Source organism: Hyla sarda, chromosome 5 (assembly GCF_029499605.1).
Source record: "Hyla sarda isolate aHylSar1 chromosome 5, aHylSar1.hap1, whole genome shotgun sequence".
NCBI classification, from domain to species: Eukaryota; Metazoa; Chordata; class Amphibia; order Anura; family Hylidae; genus Hyla; species Hyla sarda.
Window position 1 is genome coordinate 42,469,653 of NC_079193.1, and position 22,545 is coordinate 42,492,197.

General features: G+C 43.4%; 1 protein-coding gene across 11 annotated transcripts in view; it reads right to left on the reverse strand.

The window, feature by feature from the left end:
- MKX (mohawk homeobox) overlaps positions 1-22,545 on the reverse strand; it is a 168,733-nt gene that overhangs the window by 101,623 nt on the left and 44,565 nt on the right. Inside the window, exon 1 of one of the 11 annotated variants that reach the window (XM_056519398.1) lies at positions 745-789. The exons of the other annotated variants lie outside the window; for them this stretch is intronic. Coding sequence (XP_056375373.1) covers positions 745-773 — 29 coding nt within the window. The 5' untranslated portion in view covers positions 774-789. Of the gene's footprint in view, positions 1-744; positions 790-22,545 lie in introns of those variants that run through there. 11 annotated transcript variants of the gene reach the window in all.

The window sequence follows — 22,545 nt, forward strand, 5'->3', positions numbered from 1 at the left end:
AAAATAAAACGCCATTTTGTAATTTTTGGAGGCTTCTGTTTCTACGCAGTGCACTTTTTAATAAAAATGTCAATTATCTTTATTTTGTAGGTCCATGCGATTACAACGATATCTGATTTTAAAAAATCAGATATTTTTTAAAAAGTTTAAACTTTCTGTTCAAAAATGATATTTATTTATAACTGTCCTCTTCTGACCCTTATCATTTTTTTCCCCAGACGGGGCTGTATGAGGGCTCATTTTTTCGTGCCGTGTAGTTATTGTGACTCTTTGCTCATTGACGAATTCCCTTTATGGCCTTTAGAGATGAGCGAATTTAAAAAAAATTGGATTCGGACGATTCGCATAATTTTCTGAAAAAATTAGGTTCGATCCGAATTTATTCGCGGTGAATCGCTATTAAAAACAGGCTACAGAGAGCCTCAATAGGGGTGTAGAACACTTTGCCTTGCTGTAACACGCATAGGGTGTGTGCTGGGTTAGTGAAATAATACTGTAATTCAGTATGACATGGAGATTCTTTTGGAAATGTCCTTCATGCCATGAAAATGTAGTGACAAGAGTTACCTTCCATTTTGGACTTCTTACCTGGCTTTTATGGATCAAAATTATTTATTTAAATTCTATTAAATTTTATTTCAAAATTTACAAGTCACTTTTCATAAATTATAAAAAGTCTTTAAACAAAGTCTGCAAACTACAAGTCGATCAGACAAGTGCTAAACATTGTTACATGCACATTACAGACAGCTGTAGCGCTCTTTTTGCTCCATCTGGCACAGGACATCATGGAACCTGCAACACAAACATATTAGTATTAGGCTCTGCATTATCCTCCCCCTTTTCCCTACAAATGACTCCAGCCTCCTCCAAACACAATGCCACCAGCCTTCCCACAATGCACAAGGTGAGGAGATTTATCAAAATTAAGGAAAAGTTTACCAGTTGCCCATAGCAACCAATCAGATCGCTTCTTTCATTTTAAACAAGGCCTTTGCAAAATGAAATAAGAAATCTGATTGGTTGCTATGGGCAACTGAGCAACTTTTCCTTTGCACAGGTTTTGATAAATCTCCTCCAATGTTTCCAGCCTCACTCAAATGCCTCCAGCTCCCCCCCCCCCCCCCCGACGCAAGCACACACAATGCCTCCTGTATTACCCCCACAGTGACAGAGGTGTGTACATGGGAGACAGGGGTGTAGAGGGGTGTACATGGGTGACAGAGGGGCATACAGGGGCGACAGAGGGGTGTAGAGGGGTGACAGAGAGGTGTGCAGGGTAACCGTAGGGTATACAGGGGTGACAGAGGGGTTTAGAGGGGTGACAGAGAGGTGTGCAGGGTAACCGTGGGGTATACAGGGGTGACAGAAGGGTGCATGAAGGGTGCATGGGATAACAGAAGGGTGCATGGGATAACAGATGGGTGTCCAGGGGTTACAGAGAGGTTATGAGGGGTGACAGAGAGGTGTAGAGGAGTGAAAAAAACATGGGGGTGCACTACCTGAAGCTGAGTAGGCCTCTGTCAGTGCTGGCCCTGCTCCTTCCCTCCAGCCACATCATTCTGCTGAGGGACCAGGTAGAATCCAGGGTCCAGAGCTGCTCCACAGGAGAGGAAGGATACATGAGGATTGGAGCTGCAGCATCATCCGTCCCGGCACTGCACACAGACTGCCCTTCCGCCTGGCCTGCCCGCCTGTGACTCACAGGTGTGCAGGCCTGGGCAGAAAAATCTAAAAATGTTATCACCATATTTCCCACCAGAGTGTCCTGGCACCCTGGTTGAGAATCAATGCCTCAGTGTAATGTGTGTTGGACCCCCCTTACGCCCCCTTGCAACAGCGCACCTGAGGCGATCCACTCACTTGCTTCATCAGAGCTACAGCCCTGATTACAGAACATACAAGTGCAAAAAACACAAACTTCAAAAAATACTAAAATCTGTGATTAAAGTGCTATCAAAAAAGAGGTAGTATTATATAAGTGACATGGTCATCTAGGGTGGATTTAAAAGGGAGGCAGTTTAAGTTCTAAGTTCCATAAACCTGAGTGAGGGGAACTCTGAGGATAATGCGCTCCAGTACGCTTAAAACAGTATTTGTCTACAACACCAGCAGGTGTGTACTTTTGCCTGGCCTTTCACAGTATCTAGGCCCTTAAAGGGTACCTCTCATCAAATAAACTTTTGATATATTTTAGATTAATGAATGTTGAATAACTTTCCAATAGCATGTTAATGAAAAATATGCTTCTTTCTATTGTATTTTTCCCGCTCAGTCCTGTCAGCAAGCATTTCTGACTCATGCTGGATTCCTAAACACTCAGAGCTGCCAGCCTGCTTTGTTCACAGCCAAACAGACTGTGAACAAAGCAGGCTGGCAGCTCTGAGTTTTCTCCTTTGTGAACAAAGCAGAATGGCAGCTCGTAGTGTTTAGGACTCCAGAATAAGTCTGAAATGCTTGCTGCCAGGACTGGTAGGGAGCCCCCTAGTGGTCATTTCTTCAAAGTGGAAAATTAAATAGAAAGAAGCATATTTTTTAATAACATGCAATTGTAAAGTTATTCTGCATACATTAATCTATAATATATCAAAAGTTTTTTTGATGAGAGGTACCCTTTAAGACTTTAACAGGAACACAATAGTACACCACTGAGATGTACAAATGTGGTATGCACTTATGAGGGGAGAACAATGCTCTCCAGTACCCATAAAAAAGTATTTGTGTACAACACCAGCAGTATACACCAGTGCTGCAGCACACAGTCGCTGTGTACCACAACCAAAATTGCACTTTCTCTCTTAATCTTACTCCCTTCCCTATCAGTGCTTCTAGGCAGGATTTGGGCTTGAGCTGAATCGCTGCTGTTCTGTGCAACACACTGCTCTCTGTCCCTCTCTGTAATAGTATGTTCTTTTTGTGTTCATGTGGGTTTCCTCCGGATACCCCGGCTTCCTCCCACACTCCATCATATAGGTAGGTGAAATTAAAATGGGGGACAGGGACAAATTTGGTGCTACAGAATATGTTTGCTCTCTATAAATAAAGGAATTATTGTTACTTTAGGAAGCACATACAATCTGTTGTGCCTCCAGCTGTTACAAAACTACAACTCCCAGCATGCCCGGACAGCCAAATGCTGGGAGTTGTAGTTTTGTAACACCCTGATTAAGAATCACTACTCTAATGTATCCTATTTATGAAAGGGAATGAAAGGAAAGAACTGGTAAGTAAAACTTCTTCTCTGCTCCAGCATTTAGATTTGATCATCCCGGGCATTCTCGCTGTAGAACAGATGTGTTACAAATTACATTTTCAACAGTCTGACTGCTCCAATTTACCACATTAAGGGTCTGGCGGATGCCTGTGAATTTATGCAGATATGACAGCCTGTCACACACCTCATTTACTTATAATTGGACCTAGTTAAATCAGTCATTACGGTTAAAAACCACACAAAAGAAAAAAAAAGAGGAAGGGGCCGAGGTTTCTACTTTAAGAATATTAAAAGCCGGTAAGAAGCCATAGCAAGTGCCCGAGTCTTATATTTGGGGATTCTGGTCAAGTTGGGGTTAATCACTGTGCCATAAATTGGCAAATCCTTCCTATATGGCGCTATACGCACCTTTATGCATTTTTTGTTTTTAAAAAAAAATTAACAGAAAAATACAGCACGAGCCACAACAAAACTGCAAAAAAAAACAACAACTTTGCATCGTGATGGAAAAATTGCAGAATAGAAGTGAGTTTACTATTATCGTAAAACATGGTGAAAGTGATAAGAATTCATTATTATTTTTATTATTATTATTACTACTATCAATATTATTATTATTTTACTGTTAAAAACATTTGGAGCAGTGGTCTCCAAACTGTGGACCTCTAGCTGTTGTAAAACTACAACTCCCAGCATGCCAGGATGGCCGTTGGCTTTCCCATGTCTACTTCATAATATTAGACACAGTTTACATGGTATCCTTAAAGGGGTGATCCACTGCCCCAGCATCCAGAACGTTTTGTTCCGTACGCTGGGTGCAGGCTGCGGGAGTCGTGACATCATGGCCACGCCCCTCGTGATGTCACGCAACGCCCCCTCCCCTGTCACGCCCCCTCCCATAGACTTGCACTGAGGGGGCATTGCGTGACATCACGAGGGGCGTGGCCATAATGTCACAACCCCCACAGCCCGCACCCAGCCTTCGTAACAAAATGTTCTGGACGCTGGGGCAGTGGAGTACCCCTTTAAGACATGATATCAGTGCATGCACTATTTCTTACGTTACTTTCTCCCGTCACAAAATAATGTCCGTTATTAATAACGGGCTATGATGGGTTAAAACAGGTAATGTAAAAATCCCATAGACTATAATGGGATTTTGTAATGGCCGTTTAACAGCCATTTTTAATGGTTTTGTTAACAGGTCATTATACCGGATCTTTAAAATGGAGAATTCTATAGTGTGAAAGCCTTATACTTATGACATCATCATTTTAGACGCTGTTTACACGTTATTCGTATGACATCATAATATTACACACTGTTTAAATGTTATACTTATGACATCATAAAATTAGATATAATTTTCATGTTATACTTATGTAATCAATATTAGACTGGTTACACAATAGACTATAGATATTATATTTTATATTATTTACATGTTATTCTTATGTCATCAATATTAGACTGGTTACACAATATACTATAGATATTATATTTTATATTATTTACATGTTATTCTTATGTAATCAATATTAGACTGGTTACACAATAGACTATAGATATTATATTTTATATTATTTACATGTTATACTTATGTCATCAATATTAGACTGGTTACACAATATACTATAGATATTATATTTTATATTATTTACATGTTATACTTATGTCATCAATATTAGATTGGTTACACAATATACTATAGATATTATATTTTATATTATTTACTTGTTATTCTTATGTCATCAATATTAGACTGGTTACACAATATACTATAGATATTATATTTTATATCATTTACATGTTATACTTATGACCTCATAATTTTACACACTGTTTACATGTTATACTTATGACATCACAATATTAGATATCATTTACATGTTATACTTATGTCATCATAATATTAGATATCATTTACATGTTATACTTATGTCATCATAATATTAGATATCATTTACATGTTATACGTATGTTATCATAATATTAGACTGCCTACACAGTATACTATAGATATTATATTTTGTATTATTTACATGTTTGACTTATGACATAATCATTTTATACACTGTTTACACAGTATACCATAGATAATGGGGGTGGTGTGGCCCAGGGGACAGCATTCCTATGGGCTTGGTGTCGAGGAGATGATGGTTGCCGCCTGGCGATACACCAGTGTTAGATCAGGGACCCACTCTGACTAGGTGGCCTTGACGTGGCGAGTGGGGCTTGTACTTTTTGATTAAAATGTATACTAACAACCTGTAAGTTTTTTCAATTATGCTGAGAAGCAATTAGATCAAAATACAAATGGTGGATGTGCGGTTGTGTTTCTCTATTTTTGTTTTACATAGATAATATTAGGTATTGTTTACATGTAAAAGATTTTATAAGTTATATTATGAGTATCATATTATGACATCATATTAGGTATTCATCTGTCACACGTCATGACATCATAACATTAGACATTGCTTACATGTTATAAAATGTAGAATGTCCAACTTTAAATATCATTTGCATAGTGTTTATATTATATTATTACAGATATTGTTGTAATTCAATATTATTGCTCTGTACATCGTATAGATGTATTTTTTTTTTATTCACATACTATTACCCTTTTAGTTTTGTATTGTTTTGTATCATCATACGTTTTGTATTCTCATTTACACATAACATATATAAAGAACAAATTCACACCTGCACTCACCGCAAGGGTACCGCAACTCCGGCCTCACTCGTCCAGTGCCTCCAACCAACGACCGGGCATCTCAGATGTAGAGCTGTCACGATGCCGGCTGGCAGGAGGTGGATCCTCTGTGCCAGAGAGGGATTGGCGTGGACCGTGCTAGTGGACCGGTTCTAAGTCACTACTGGTTTTCACCAGAGCCCGCCGCAAAGCGGGATGGTCTTGCTGCGGCGGTAGTGACCAGGTCGTATCCACTAGCAACGGCTCAACCTCTCTGACTGCTGAAGATAGGCGCGGTACAAGGGAGTAGACAGAAGCAAGGTCGGACGTAGCAGAAGGTCGGGGCAGGCAGCAAGGATCGTAGTCAGGGGCAACGGCAGGAGGTCTGGAACACAGGCTAGGAACACACAAGGAAACGCTTTCACTGGCACAATGGCAACAAGATCCGGCGAGGGAGTGCAGGGGAAGTGAGGTATAAATAGGGAGTGCACAGGTGAACACACTAATTAGAACCACTGCGCCAATCAGCGGCGCAGTGGCCCTTTAAATCGCAGAGACCCGGCGCGCGCGCGCCCTAGGGAGCGGGGCCGCGCGCGCCGGGACAGGACCGACGGAGAGCGAGTCAGGTACGGGAGCCGGGGTGCGCATCGCGAGCGGGCGCCACCCGCATCGCGAATCGCATCCCGGCTGGAGGCGGTATCGCAGCGCACCGGGTCAGTGGATCTGACCGGAGCGCTGCAGTAGCGAGAGTGTAGCGAGCGCTCCGGGGAGGAGCGGGGACCCGGAGCGCTCGGCGTAACAAGAGCGCTCAGAAAAGGCGACTGCCGGCGGTTTCACGCAATCACTATGCGCTTCATCCGGCCACCTAGGCCGTATGAAGCGCATAGTGATTGCGTGAAACCGCCGGCAGTCGCCTTTTCTGAGCGCTCCACATCTGAGATGCCCGGTCGTTGGTTGGAGGCACAGGACGAGTGAGGCCGGAGTTGCGGTACCCTTGCGGTGAGTGCAGGTGTGAATTTGTTCTTTATATATACTATTCTTTGACTATTACCTGTTTCACATAGCACTGCCGATGGGACCTATTTGTACAAGTATACCTGTTTTATGTATACCTCCAGTAGGTATACTTTTTAGTATAGACCCTATGTTTGCTAGCAGTGCCACTTTTTTCTGTCTTTGCAATTGTTTTACATGTTTTACATAACACCACATTGTTAGGCTAATAAAATTTAGTGGTGTATTTTATTTTGCACAAACATTTTGAGTCACAATCCGCCAAAAGGCTGATACGCCACCAAATTTTACATTGTGTAAGCATAGCCTTAGATGTAATTCACAGGTTAATTCAATGCGTTTTTACATAGTTCATAGACAGATGGTTACTAGAGATATAATGTGATCTTTTTATTTAGTATTATAAAATAATATACTGTATTACAGAAGTGTTTATTTGCCCATATATCAAGGTATAGGGACTGACTTCAATACCAAACCAGTCGTCCTGTAAAGTAGGTATATAATATGGGATTTTACTATGAGCTACGCAGAAAATTTTCAACACAAGATAACCTACGCAAACTAATATAAGTTATATAAGCTGTATACATTATGGTTATTTAATAGTTATAAAATATACTCATGCATTACAGTTTTTGTCAAGTTAACAGTTTTCTCTGTGGAAATACATAGTGATACTTCTTAATATAAACTACAGTGAATTATAAAAAAAATATATATATATAATTATAAGGCTAATAAACAAAGACTATAATGTGATATATAATTCATTTCAGTATTTGTTACATTAAACTGTTACAAGAGTTTAGTATTTCCAAATACAATAGGTACTAAAATTACCAATAACAGAACACGTACATACAGTATAATGTTATATAGATTTGTAACATAAACTTTTAAATACAATCAGAAAAAACGTACATTAACAAATTCACTGCCCTCTACTGGTAATTTAAACAGATATCACTGTGTATTTCTAGGACCTACACAAAAAGCTTTAATCCTCGAAATGTGTAATGTTAGGAGAATTCCTTCTTAAATATTAGGTTTCTTATACTGTGTCCTTTTACATCTACATTTGTATATTTATATCTGCATATGTATGGTTGATTATTTAAATAGTTCATTGCAATTTACAGTCCTGGGGACACAGGATTTGTATTCAGCACTTTTAGACAAAATCAGGCGTGGAACTGATGTACCATATATACTCGAGTATAAGCCGACCCGAATATAAGCCGAGGCCCCTAATTTCACCCCAAAAACCCAGGAAAAGTTATTGACTCGACTATAAGCCTAGGGTGGGAAATACATCTTCCCCCATGTCATCATCCAGACCCCCGTCATCATCCTCCCCCCTTCATTATCACCACCTGTCAATCCCTTCATCAGTGGTCTTCAACCTGCGGACCTCCAGATGTTGCAAAACTACAACTCCCAGCATGCCCGGACAGCCGATGCTGGGAGTTGCAGCTTTGAAACCTCTGGAGGTGCGCAGGTTGAAGACCACTGCGGCATTTGCTATCATCCAGACACCCCCTTTAGTTTTCTACTCACCTCCCCTCGGTGGGAAGGAAGGGTGAGCTGGTCCGGCCCATCTATGCTGCAGGGACCATCCGGTGGGGAGGGTTAGTCGTTCCGGGCTGTCCATTTTCACCGGGGGGGGCCTCTTCTCCATGCTCCGGGCCTGCCCCAGACTAGTGACGTTGCCTTGATGACAACGCACAGGGACGGAATGACTAAAGCTCCCCACCGGACGGTCCCTGCAGCATAGATGGCCCAAACAAGCTCACCCTTCCTTCCCACCGAGGGGAGGTGAATAGAAAACTAAAGAGGGTGTCTGGATGATGAAGAAGGCAGGCCGCAGAGGTCTTCAACCTACGGACCTCCAGAGGTTTCAAAACTATAACTCCCAGCATGCCCGGACAGCCGTTGGCTGTCCGGGCATGCCTGGAGTTGTAGATTTGCAACTTCTGGAGGTCCGCAGGTTGAAGACCACTGACAGGCGGAGAGTTCACTCGAAACTCGGCTTATACTCGAGTATATACAGTAAAGAAAAACTATGATGGAAAGATAGATCCAGCCTATTCCTACTAATGTAATAACTGTAGTACCGGTACGTACTTGACAATAAGACAATCAAACAACAACGGCGCTGATTGTAAGAGCAATATTACTGAAGTTTGAAGTCAACACTTTTCTTAATCTAATAAAAGTAAAACAAGATTAAATTACAATAGAATTAGCAGCTCCACTTTCCAGTCCAGTCTTGTCCACCAAGAATATGGATGTCCTAAGACTGTCCATGATGCCACTGGCCTATGCCAGAATATGCCAACATCACCCCGACTGGCAGCCTGGCTTAATAATAAAGGGCAAAAAGTATTTTTGAGCCAGTGCAAAATCATCTTTGTCCTCCATTCTTGTCCTTACTTATCTGTTCGTATATATGTAAGCAAAACATTTATGTACCAAGCCGCTATCCTCCACAACAGATGACACAAGTGAGATGTATGGCATGTGGTGACCCTACCAGAAGTGCCTTCTCGGCCAATCACTGGTGGCTGAACAGGCATTTCCTGCAGGCTGACACATCACAGGAAGCAGTGGAGAGCAGTGGGGGCCGTCAGAACTGGTTTCCATAGCCCAATGGTCTGCAAACTGTAGACCTCCAGTTTTTGCAACTCCCATTCAATAGGAGTGATCCTTATGTAAATCTTCAGCACCAAACTGAAAATCTGTGGCTGAAAACAATGTCAATACCAATATAAATGGCAAGTTTTTCTTCAATAAATAAGCCCTCAAACATTTCCCTTAATACTATACTAAATCCTTTTTTTTAACAATATTGTTTTTATTGTGCAAAAATAGAGAAACATAAAAAAAAACTATGTATGGCATCACTGTAACCATAGAAAATAAAGCTATCGTTGTTATACCACTGACTTATGCAAAAATAAAAAAACAAGCCCTTATGTGCAACTGAGAAGTACAAAAAAGTCATGGCTCTTAGAATGCGAAAAGGATAAAAATAATAGAAAAAAATAGCTTGGTCATTAAAGCATTACTGGCATTTTAAGAAGCTTTTGCACAATTGTCCAAAGTTTTGATCAGTCGGGGTCTAGATGTACAGATTACTACCAATCAAGACGGAAGAAGCGCACGGCTGAGCACTTCACTCCCTGGCTTACTGCTTTCTTTATCTCAATGCCGGAGTCTGGTTCTGCAGTAAGTCTATGGAGCTGGATTCCCAAACTTTGACAACAATACAGGGGGAGCAGCGAACCAGAGAGCAATAGGATCTATGACATTTCCATCAGAATTCAGGACTCCACTGTTGTTGTGATCAAAAAAAATAGAACCCCCTATGAAAAAACCTTCAAAGCAACCAACATGGAAACAGAACCTTATCCAGCTTGTATATCACTTCTGCTATCCTTCCTTTTCAGCCTGGATTCACACATAGCATAAAAATATCTCATAACACTTATTTACGCAAATGGAAAAATACGACCTTTTTTATATACTGTTTGCACAGACAACCACTTTCCCATAGACTTACACAAAGCACATTCATTTATTAAAATACGAGCATAAAATTTCAGCGAATTCACGGATGCATTTTTTTAAATTGTGAAATACGCCTGAAAATACACTATGTGAACATAGCCACAACCACTAGCATTTTTTTTTTTTTTTGCTTTATTTTAATTGCAAGCAGATTTTTCCTCTGCAAATTTCAATGAAAATTCCATTCCAAATCCCCATTTTGGTGCACATTATCTGCAGACTTCACCCCACTACAGTAAAGGGGTAAATTCCACAATGAATAACCACAAGAAGAACTGACATGCTAAAGACTTTAAAATCCACAGCGCAGGTCAATATATGTGCACAAAACTCATATTCACTAGATTTGTAAAATCGCGCAAATCTACGCGTAAAATCCTTTCCATCCAATGTGAATACCCCCTTACTGAAAAGATTTTCCATAACATCTATAAAAGTCCTGGCGCTGACTCTACATGGCGTTATTTGACAAAGTGTTGTCTTTTTTATTTAAATAAAAGACTCTTTAAAACACTTTCACTACCTGGAATTTGTTACTGACATCAATTTTTCCTTGGCAGCCGAGCTTCGAAAGCATCTTTAGAAAATTTCTGGCCCGGCACCAAATCCACATTCAGATGCCCAGATGTGAGTAACAGAATTCGGCAGAGTACTGATAGGATTCCAGTAGATGTCACTGCAAGTCAACATGAGCCCTGCAACAAAATGTGTTCAGAGTCTGGCCACGGGAGACGTCATCACGAATGTTTAGGATTTCTGAGAACATCTGAAGGCTGGATACACGGGCGGCTAATGACAAGCGGCTCGACTCACAATTACCAGAGATATTTATCAAACCTTGTGCCTGCAAAACAGATTAACTAATAGAAAGTATGAAAATCATTTCGGCTACTGGCAGCGAGACCCTTCGAAATGTTATTTTAAAGACGTCTTATGTTACATTGTTTTTCTCAATCCTGATTTGTTTTCTCTTTGGTGTCACCACCTGAGACTTTATCCACACAAATGATGTCACATTACTGAAGAAATGCCACAAATGACTACACATAGCAGCACAAGCCCAACAATTATAGAAGATTCATATATCCAAAGGCGTAATAGATCTCTGAAAACAGGAAACCAAATGCATATGATGCTTCATGCATAACGCCTCAGGACAGATATGGTAAAGGTTGGGTGAGGGTGCCGTCACATATAGTCCGACTCAGTTTCATTTTGGTGCTGTAGAAAAGTGAGGGAGGGAAACTGATCATGACCATCCATTTGAATAGGAAAGTTTAGATTAATTTGGCATCTCAACCAGCATACTGGATGCAGGGAACACATTTTGCAATGTTCCCCTGTCCAACCTGCAGAAATAACTGGGTGCCGGACCATGCCACAACCAATGCTCTCTACCATGAGTTGTGGCTGGTAATCTGAGCTGGGTCTCATGATACATGTGATGGCACCCATTGCATGTGGCACAAAGGGGAATTCCCAACTAGACATTTATGATATAGCAAGTATCTTTACATTATTTGCCTCCCGGCCGAGACAGAGGTGTGACCTTCCTCTATCCATATCCTTAGGATGTGCCACAATTGTTCGAGATGCCAATACTCCTTTAACCTCTTAACGACTCAGGGCATACCTGAACGCCCTGAGCCCGGCCCCGGTGTGAAAAACGGGGTCATGTCGTGACCCCGCATCACACCGAGTCGGTCCCGGCTGCTAACGATAGCCGGGACCCTGGGCTAACAGCGTGTGGCACCGATCGTTGTGCCGTGCGCTGTTAACCCTTCAGACGCGGCGATCAAAGTTGATCGCGGCATCTGAAAACGAAAGTAAACGCTTCCCGTTCCAGGCTAGAGCAATCGAGCCCCTATCTCGCTGATCCGTGCAAATCTATGGCTTTGCAGGGATCAGCATAAGAGATCAGTGTGTGCAGTGCTATAGGTCCCTATAGGAGCTATAGCACTGCAAAAAAAAGTGAAAAAAAAAAGTGAACAAAGGTCATTTAACCCCTTCCCTAATAAAAGTTTGAATCACCCCCCTTTTCCAATAAATAAAAAAAACGGTGTAAATAAAAATAAAAATTAACATATGTGGTATCGCCGCATGCGTAAATGTCCGAACTATAAAATTATATCATTAATTAAACCGCACAGTCAATGGCGTACGTGCAAAAAAATTCCAAAGTCCAAAATAGCGTATTTTTGGTCACTTTTTATATCATAAAAAATTAATAAAAAGCAATCAAAAGTCCTATCAACACAAAAATGGTACCGATAAAAACTTCAGAACTTCAGAACAGATCCAGTGCTTCTCGGGTACAAAGCTCCCACCAACGTGTTTGGGGCACAAGAGTCCACCATCACAATAAAACGTTTTTCCTCCTATTGTCTGCTAGTTTGCTTGTAAGGAACCATGATTCTCTTCTTCCATAGTTACACATGGATAGCGATACACCAGTCATTAGAGTGGCCAATGCTGACGCCAGAAGTTACCGCCGGTACTTGGTGCTATTGACACCAATACAGTGGTCCCTCAAGTTACAATATTAATCGGTTCCAGGACGACCATTGTATGTTGAGACCATAACTCTATGGAAACCTGGTAATTGGTTCTGAAGCCACCAAAATGTCATCCAAAAATAGGAAAAGGTGAGGATTAAAGAAATATAAGTAGATAACTAATGTAGATAAAAGTAAGAAAGATCTGCTGGAAGCTGTAAATCACTGTCTATTTCAGTGTTTTCCAACCAGGGTGCCTCCAGCTGTTGCAAAACTACAACTCCCCGCATGCCTTTGGCTGTTCGGGCATGCGGGGAGTTGTAGTTTTGCAACAGCTGGAGGCACCCTGTTGGAAAACACTGAAATAGACAGAGATTTACAAGAGCTTCTTCAGGGTCCTGGACAGTACACAAAATGTCCTAAAAAAAAGTAAAATGGAGCCGCCCTTACTTGGTGTCCAAAGGAGCAGCTAACCCTGGCATAGGTTATAAGTAGTACAGAACATGTAATACCTCCCTGTACTGTAGGGGGCGCTACCAGACAGGACATCAGTGCATGCACTTTAGGAATGCAGGGGTTTTACCAGTGAATGCCCATTCTGATTGGTCGGTTGACATGTTTTGCAGATTCCACAGCATTGTATGTTGAGTCTGGTTTCAAGTTACAATGGTCCAGAAAAGACCATTGTATGGTGAAACTATTGTATGTTGAGGCCATTGTAAGTTGAGGGATCACTGTAGATGCAAGGCTAGATTACAGGTCTTTACATTTCCTACGGAACTACTAATGCAAAAGAAAGATAAAATATATACAGACCCCAATCCCTGAAGATAGGTTTCCATACCAACCTCCACTATACAGTACGAGTAACATTTCTAGTAGTAACTGCTTTGAGTCTCCCTTTGTATATCAAACAACTGCTGATCTGTGTTATATGCTTTACAGACAGACAGGGCACATCCTGAACCTATTCTCCGGAATGTACGGCAATACACTTTGATGTACAAAGGAATAACTTTCTGCCTTATGACCCATATGTCTGCATCACAGCCTTATTCATGTATTACACCCAAACCCGAGTTGATCGCCTCCTCCGAAAAAGTCAACCCAGTGGACGAGCAGATGTTAAGAATGCTTTGTATAAGATCTGGTCATTCCAAACACACAAACTCTCTACTGTTTGACATACAGAGATTACACGGTTACCACTAATCCGCTCGTAATTTCGCTGCCACAGGTAACTGAATGGGATGTGCCTCCAAAAGGTCAGACACTATACTGGCATTAATAATGACTTTTATTACTATTAATATTTTTATTATAACCTTGGTTGCATAAAACTATCATAACAACTATAAAACTGATAAACAGTAACAAAAGAAACAGAAGAAAAGAGGATATGGACAATCAAAAGCCTAGTGGGGAGATTTATCAAAAGCATGCAAAGGAGAAGCTGCCTAGCTGCCCATACAGTGGGGATCAAAAGTTTGGGCACCCCAGGTAAAAAAAAATGTATTAATGTTCATAAAGAAGCCAAGGAAAGATGGAAAAATCTAGATTTTATTTCCATCATTTACACTTTCAAAATAACAGAAAACAAATATCTTGTACTGCCCCCTTTGGCAAGTATCACAGCTTGTAAACACTTTTTGTAGCCAGCCAAGGGTCTTTCAATTCTTGTTTGAGGTATCTTTGCCCATTCTTCCTTACAAAAGTCTTCCAGTTCTTTGAGATTTCTGGGCTGTCTGTCACGCACTGCTCTTTTAAGGTCTATCCATAGATTTTAAATTATGTTAAGGTCAGGAGATTGTGAAGGCCATGGCAAAACCTTCAGTTTACGCCTCTTGATGTAATTCCCCGTGTATTTCGAGGTGTGTTTAGGATCATTATCCATTTGTAGAAGCCATCCTCTCTTCAACTTCAGCTTTTTCACAGATGATATCAAGTTAGCATCCACAATTTGCTGAAATTTTATTGAATACATTTTTCCTTCTACTCGTGAGATGTTCCCTGTGCCACTGGCTGCAATACAACCCCAAAGCATGATTGATCCACCCCCATGCTTAACAATTGGACGGAGGTTCTTTTCATAAAATTCTGTTCTTCTTCAAACGTACCTTTGCTCATTCCGGCCAAAAAGTTCAATTTTAACCTCATCGGTCCACAGAACTTGTTTCCAAAATGCATCAGGCTTGTCTATATGTTCATTTGCAAAGTTCAAATGCTGATTTTTGTGGTGAGGACGTAGAAGAGGTTTTCTTCTGATGACTCTTCCATGAAGACCATATTTGTACAAGTATCTCTTTATAGTGGAATAGTGTACCACAACTCCAGTGTCTGCCAGATCTTTCTGGAGAGATTGTGCAGTCAAACGTGGGTTTTGAATTGTTTTTCTCACAATCCTGTGAGCTGTTCTGTCTGATATTTTCTTGGTCTTCCAGATCTTTGCTTTAACTTCCACTGTTCCTGATGACTGCCATTTTTTAATTACATTCTGAACAGAGGATATTGACATCTGAAAACGTTTTGTTATCTTCTTATAGCCTTCTCCAGCTTCGTGAGCGTCAACTATTTTCAGTTTCAGATTTCTAGACAACTGCTTAGAAGAACCCATGGTGCTGATTGTTGGGACAAGGTCAGATGAGTCTGGGCATTTAAAACCTTTGAGATTGACATCACCTGGTCTTCCCAGATGATGATTGAGAACAATCTATGACACTGGCAGGTCTCAGCTTTGCAAAGGGGGCAGTGCATGCTATGAATTCTGCAGGGTGCCCAAACTTTTGCAGACGCCATTTTTTTGTTTTCTGTTATTTTGAAAGTGTAAATGATGGAAATAAAATCTAACTTTTGTTGACATATTATAAGAATGTCTAGTCTGTAATTTGATGCCTTTTGGAGATTTTTCCATCTTTCCTTGGCTTCTTTATGCACATTAATATAAATTTTTACCTGGGGTGCCCAAACTTTTAATCCCCACTGTAGCAACCAATCAGATTGCTTCTTTCATTTCGCAGAGGCCTTGTTAAAAATGAAAGAAGCGATCTGATTGGTTGCTATGGGCAACTGGGCAACTTTTCCTCTGGACAGGTTTTGATAAATCTCCCCCTAGCTCTCCAAACTGCGGACCGCCAGCTGTTGCAAAACTACAACTCCAAGCATGCCACTTCCACAACCACCTATGGAAAGCACAAAATCCCTTTAAGATTTTATAGATCATTAAAGTAATACACCAAGGAGTGCTTTTCATTTCTATTGTATTACACAGGTCCTTCTGCCCAGGGCTCAAGTCCTGCAGGAACGTGTGGGAACTGAGTTCCTGCACTTTTTTCACAGCAGGAATGCAATTCCCATTAGTAGGAGTCCTGCAGGACCAGCCCTTGAGTGGAAGAGTTCCCACACTTTTTTTCCCAGGACTTGACCCCTGCTTCTGACCAAGACTAAAACAGTTTTTCAACACATATTTGGCGCATATCAGGTGCAATACATGCCTTGTTTTCAATGGGAATTTGTGCCGCAGTTCACACTGTGAACATGTCTCGTATTCCAAATAAGGAACGCAGGATGTAGATTAGCCCCACTGAAACGGGGCTTGTCTCATCCAAAAATGTGGTCCTTTCTGTCAAAATACGCTGCAGATTTCCAAGGCTACTCCCCGAAATGTCTGCAGTGTATGTCGTGGCGTCATTTTTTTTCTACCTGGAAATTACACCATGTAAACATTGTCCTAGAGCAGCGTTTCCCAACCAGGGTGCTGCCAGTTGTTGCAATAGTACAACTCCCAGCATGCCCTGTGTGAATGGGACAGTGGGTTCCCATTAAAGTGAATGTACAGTAACTTCCGGGGAAATTTCTGGCTGAATTCTACTGCGGAATTTCCTAACGGCCGTATAGGATTTTGTAACTGCCGTTTTACTGCCGATTTTCAGACGGAACTTCGTACGGATCTTTAAAACGGAGTAATTTTGTAGTGTGAAAGGGGCCTAACAATCAGCTGTGATCTGTCAGGAAACCTGGCGGTAAGTATTGAATTTCCCTACAGCGCCACCTCAGGGGAAATAAAGCATTTCACATTGTCCATTCAGATAAATGGACTGGCCATGAAATGCAGGTCCTCCAGTGTAAAAGACACTCTTTGTACAAGTTCTCCATTCTGGTCAGAAGATGAGGACCATGAACAGAGGACCTCTAGGTATAAGAAAATAGGGTTTCTAAAATAGACAACCCCACCAAAACACAAAAATCACCAACAATTAACATGTGAGTAAAGCTAATGGGGGAAATTTATCAAAACCTACCCTGAAGCTCGCTTCTTTCATTTTTCATAGGCCTCTTTATAAGTGAAAGAAGCGATCTGATTGGTTACTATGGGCAACTCAGCAACTTTTCCTCTGGACAGGTTTTGATAAATCTCCCCCAATATCTCTATTCCACTGCCCTAAAGTGATGGCAGAAAGATCCAGTAGTCACCACAGTGAGGAAATCCTATCTGTACAATGTACAGGTGCCCAGGATATGGTGGCACCCCGTAGTTCTCTAGTGCTCTATAGCGCCTCCACCATGTTGACAAGCAGAAGTGCTCAGTTCTCTGGATGCCACCGGGCGGGAATTGTATTTTATTACATGTAACGCAAAATCCATGGTGTTCCAAACAAATGAGGGAAACCCTCCACACCGAAATCTCTGCTTCCTGGATCACTTTACTCATATCTTGTTATCCAGGGTTAGAAAAACCTAGCTGCTTGCTTGTAGAAACAGCGCCACTCCTGTCCTCAGTTTTTTGTGTGGTATTGCAGCTCAGCTCTGGAAGCGAACAAAGCCAAGCTGTAATATCACAAACCACCTAAGGACAGGAGTGGCGCTAATTTTGGAAGAAAGTAAATATGCTTATCTATTCCCAGACAAGCCCTTTAAGCTGTACCTCAATAGGTATCACACACTATTGTGGAGGTATAACAGACTAGGTTGCACGTAGAAACCAATCACACGACAGCTTTCATTTTAAATGCGCATTATAAGGGATTAAAGCTGCACTGTTATTGGTTGCTATGGGCAACAAAGATTTTCTGCCAGACAATGGACTTTATTCAGTTAAGTAGCTGTTGTCCACAACGACCAATCACAGTGCTGCTTTCTTTTTTTCCCAAAGAAGAAACCGAAGCTCTATGGTTGCTATAGAAAACCAAAATCTCTCACAGTGTATTTTCAATGTACTGTGGAGTCTCGAGGTGTGAAGGTGAAGTGAATGGGGCAGGTTTTATTAATCCCTAAATGTTCGTGATGCCAGGGCGTGGTTTTCTCGGTAACCACCCGAACAGTAGTAACGCTATCCCAAGGTTAGGCTGGGCAATAATAGTCCAAGACCAGGTTAGGGTTAACGGTAGCTTTACTGAGGTAGACAGATGGAAATAGTCTTTACAGCTATGCCAGGATCCCAGAGAGGTGGCCAGTAACACAGAAGGACCTCGCAGCTTGCTGGGACTTGTAGTGACTTTGACAGATTTTAGGACAGCCACGCTGACTATAATAGACTTGACTATAGACTTGACTTGACTGAAGGTAGTGACATCAGACATAGATGACTTGACTTACTGGCATGTGGCTGTAGGTTAGGCTTGAGGCCTCCAGGTAGCTGGACACTGGCTCTGAGACGTCTGATCTTTACTGTGCCTCAGCAGAAAGAGTGTGGTATCGAGAGGTTGTAATGGCTCCCCCTCTTATAAAGGGGGCTGAGCCAGAAGCCCATAGGTCAAGCTGCAGGTCACCTGGTGAGCTGGTGCTCTCTGGGTAACAAACACATCAGGTGAACACATTATCATGTGACTAACTCAAAGGTCCTTAAAGGTCCTTTATACATAACACACAACACTATACATAATATATATTACTATGGGGGAGACACTGCAGGAGGGCCCCTAGGACACAGAGGGACTCAACCTGACAGGGCCTAAGTACTGTATGGGAATATATCCCATACTGGGACATCACAGTACTGTCTTAGGCCAGGTGCACGCTGCGTAAAATTTGTCAACGTATTTATATTTACACATGCTTTTTTGGCCATAACCATCTTCCCGATTATGGAGGAAAAATCACATGAAATGGGTTCACAATGCGTTTTTTTTTTTTCTCTGTTTCACTGTTTCTATGACAGTATGTTCAATTTTGCTTAATAAAAAAGTAGTATACGATTGAATCTGTTTTTATTTTGTTTTGTTTTTTTGTTTTTTATAATGTAAGGTAAGTTAAAGGGAAACAGATTCTGCTTTATGGCATACAGTGTGGAATTCATTTTTAGCATCTGTTAACCTTCCCCTTTTTTTTTTTCCTTTTCAAGTGTATAAAACATATATGTGAAACGGAAAAACAAAAATGCAGTGTGAACCCAGCCTTATAAACCTAAAATAACAAGTATCTGCTACTGGTTGCAGAAAAAATGGAAAATGTCTGCACGATTTCGTAGCAGAGTAACACGAAGTTCACATCTGCATTAGAGATTCCATTTGGAGCCTTCTTACATTTTCCATCGAAAATGGCGAACAAAATAGAGCGGCATGCAGCGTTATCGTGTCCATTAACCCCACAAGTGTCACGATGCCGGCTGGCAGGTAGTGGATCCTCTGTGCCAGAGAGGGATGGCGAGGACCGCGCTAGTGGACCGGTTCTAAGCCACTACAGGTTTTCACCAGAGCCCGCCGCAAAGCGGGATGGTCTTGCTGCGGCGGTAGTGACCAGGTCGTATCCACTAGCAACGGCTCACCTCTCTGGCTGCTGAAGATAGGCGAGGTACAAGGGAGTAGGCAGAAGCAAAGTCGGACGTAGCAGAAGGTCGGGGGCAGGCGGCAAGATTCGTAGTCAGGGGAGATAGCAGGAGTTCTGGTACACTGGCTTTTAAACACACAAAACGCTTTCACTAGGCACAAGTGCAACAAGATCCGGCGAGGAAGTGCAAGGGAGGAGGTTAGATATAGTCAGGGACCAGGTGGGAGCCAATTAAGCTAATTGGGCCAGGCACCAATCATTGGTGCACTGGCCCTTTAAGTCTCAGGGAGCTGGCGCGCGCGCGCCCTAGAGAGCGGAGCCGCGCGCGCCAGCACATGACCGCAGGAGACGGGAACGGGTAAGTGACCTGGGATGCGATTCGCGAGCGGGCGCGTCCCGCTGTGCGAATCGCATCCCCAACGGCCGAGACAGAGCAGCGCTCCCGGTCAGCGGGACTGACCGGGAAGCTGCAGGGAGAAAGACGCCGTGAGCGCTCCGGGGAGGAGCGGGGACCCGGAGCGCTAGGCGTAACAGTACCCCCCCCCTTAGGTCTCCCCTTTTTTTTGTCCGGTGACTGCCTCCCCTGGGATGAGGACACCGGGAAGGAATGTATGGTTTCCTCAACGGCAGGCAGTACAGCAGGAGTAGGAATGGGGAGGGATGGCAGAGGGCGAGACCTGGCACGGGGCAGTGTGACACCAGGACGAGGGTCATGAGGGGACACAGAGGTTTGCCTGATGGGACTGGGAGGGGGGGAGAGGCATTTCCTGTGGCAGGCAGAGTCCTTAATGACCTTAGGGGGAGCGGATACAGGAGGAACCACAGGGTCACGGCAGGGATTACTGGGAACCGGTTGAAGGCAGTCCTTGGAACAAGAGGGACCCCAACTCTTGATCTCCCCAGTGGACCAATCCAGGGTTGGGGAATGGTGTTGAAGCCAGGGTAGTCCAAGGAGAATTTCGGAAGTGCAATTAGGAAGGACAAAAAATTTAATTTCCTCGTGATGAGGTCCGATGCACATTAGGAGGGGCTCCGTGCGGTAACGCACGGTGCAATCCAACCTGGCTCCGTTGACCGCGGAAATGTGGAGTGGCTTGACAAGACGGGTCACCGGAATGCGGAATTTATTCACTAAGGACTCCCGAATAAAATTCCCAGAAGCTCCAGAGTCCAGGCAGGCCACGGCTGAGAGGGGAGAGCTGGCTGAAGTAGAGATCCGAACAGGCACCGTGAGACGTGGAGAAGCCGACTTAGCATCAAGAGACGCCACACCCACGAGAGCTGAGTGCGAGCGTGCGTTTCCCAGGCGTGGAGGACGGATTGGGCAATCCACCAAAAAATGTTCAGTACTGGCACAGTACAGACAAAGATTCTCCTCCTTACGGCGATTCCTCTCTTCCAGGGTCAGGCGAGACCGATCCACTTGCATGGCCTCCTCGGCGGGAGGCCTAGGCGCAGATTGCAGTGGAGACTGTGGGAGAGGTGTCCAGAGATCTAAGTCTTTTTCCTGGCGGAGCTCTTGATGCCTCTCAGAAAAACGCATGTCAATGCGAGTGGCTAGATGAATGAGTTCATGCAGGTTAGCAGGAGTCTCTCGTGCGGCCAGAACATCTTTAATGTTGCTGGATAGGCCTTTTTTAAAGGTCGCGCAGAGAGCCTCATTATTCCAGGATAGTTCAGAAGCAAGAGTACGGAATTGTATGGCGTACTCGCCAACGGAGGAATTACCCTGGACCAGGTTCAGCAGGGCAGTCTCAGCAGAAGAGGCTCGGGCAGGTTCCTCAAAGACACTTCGAATTTCCGAGAAGAAGGAGTGTACAGAGGCAGTGACGGGGTCATTGCGGTCCCAGAGCGGTGTGGCCCATGACAGGGCTTTTCCGGACAGAAGGCTGACTACGAAAGCCACCTTAGACCTTTCAGTGGGAAACAGGTCCGACATCATCTCCAGATGCAGGGAACATTGCGAAAGGAAGCCACGGCAAAACTTAGAGTCCCCATTAAATTTGTCCGGCAAAGACAGGCGGAGGCTAGGAGTGGCCACTCGCTGCGGAAGGGGTGCAGGAGCTGGCGGAGGAGATGGTTGTTGCTGCTGAAGCTGAGACTGAACTTGCTGTAGCTGTGACTGTTGCTGCTGTTGCTGTGACTGGAGCTGCTGTAGCTGCGACTGGAGTTGCTGTGTCATGGTGGTCAAGTACGACAGCTGGTGCTCTTGTCGGGCGACCAATGTAGGGAGGTCGGCGGCAGCTGGCAGAGGAACTTCAGCGGAATCCATGGCCGGATCTACTGTCACGATGCCGGCTGGCAGGTAGTGGATCCTCTGTGCCAGAGAGGGATGGCGAGGACCGCGCTAGTGGACCGGTTCTAAGCCACTACAGGTTTTCACCAGAGCCCGCCGCAAAGCGGGATGGTCTTGCTGCGGCGGTAGTGACCAGGTCGTATCCACTAGCAACGGCTCACCTCTCTGGCTGCTGAAGATAGGCGAGGTACAAGGGAGTAGGCAGAAGCAAAGTCGGACGTAGCAGAAGGTCGGGGGCAGGCGGCAAGATTCGTAGTCAGGGGAGATAGCAGGAGTTCTGGTACACTGGCTTTTAAACACACAAAACGCTTTCACTAGGCACAAGTGCAACAAGATCCGGCGAGGAAGTGCAAGGGAGGAGGTTAGATATAGTCAGGGACCAGGTGGGAGCCAATTAAGCTAATTGGGCCAGGCACCAATCATTGGTGCACTGGCCCTTTAAGCCTCAGGGAGCTGGCGCGCGCGCGCCCTAGAGAGCGGAGCCGCGCGCGCC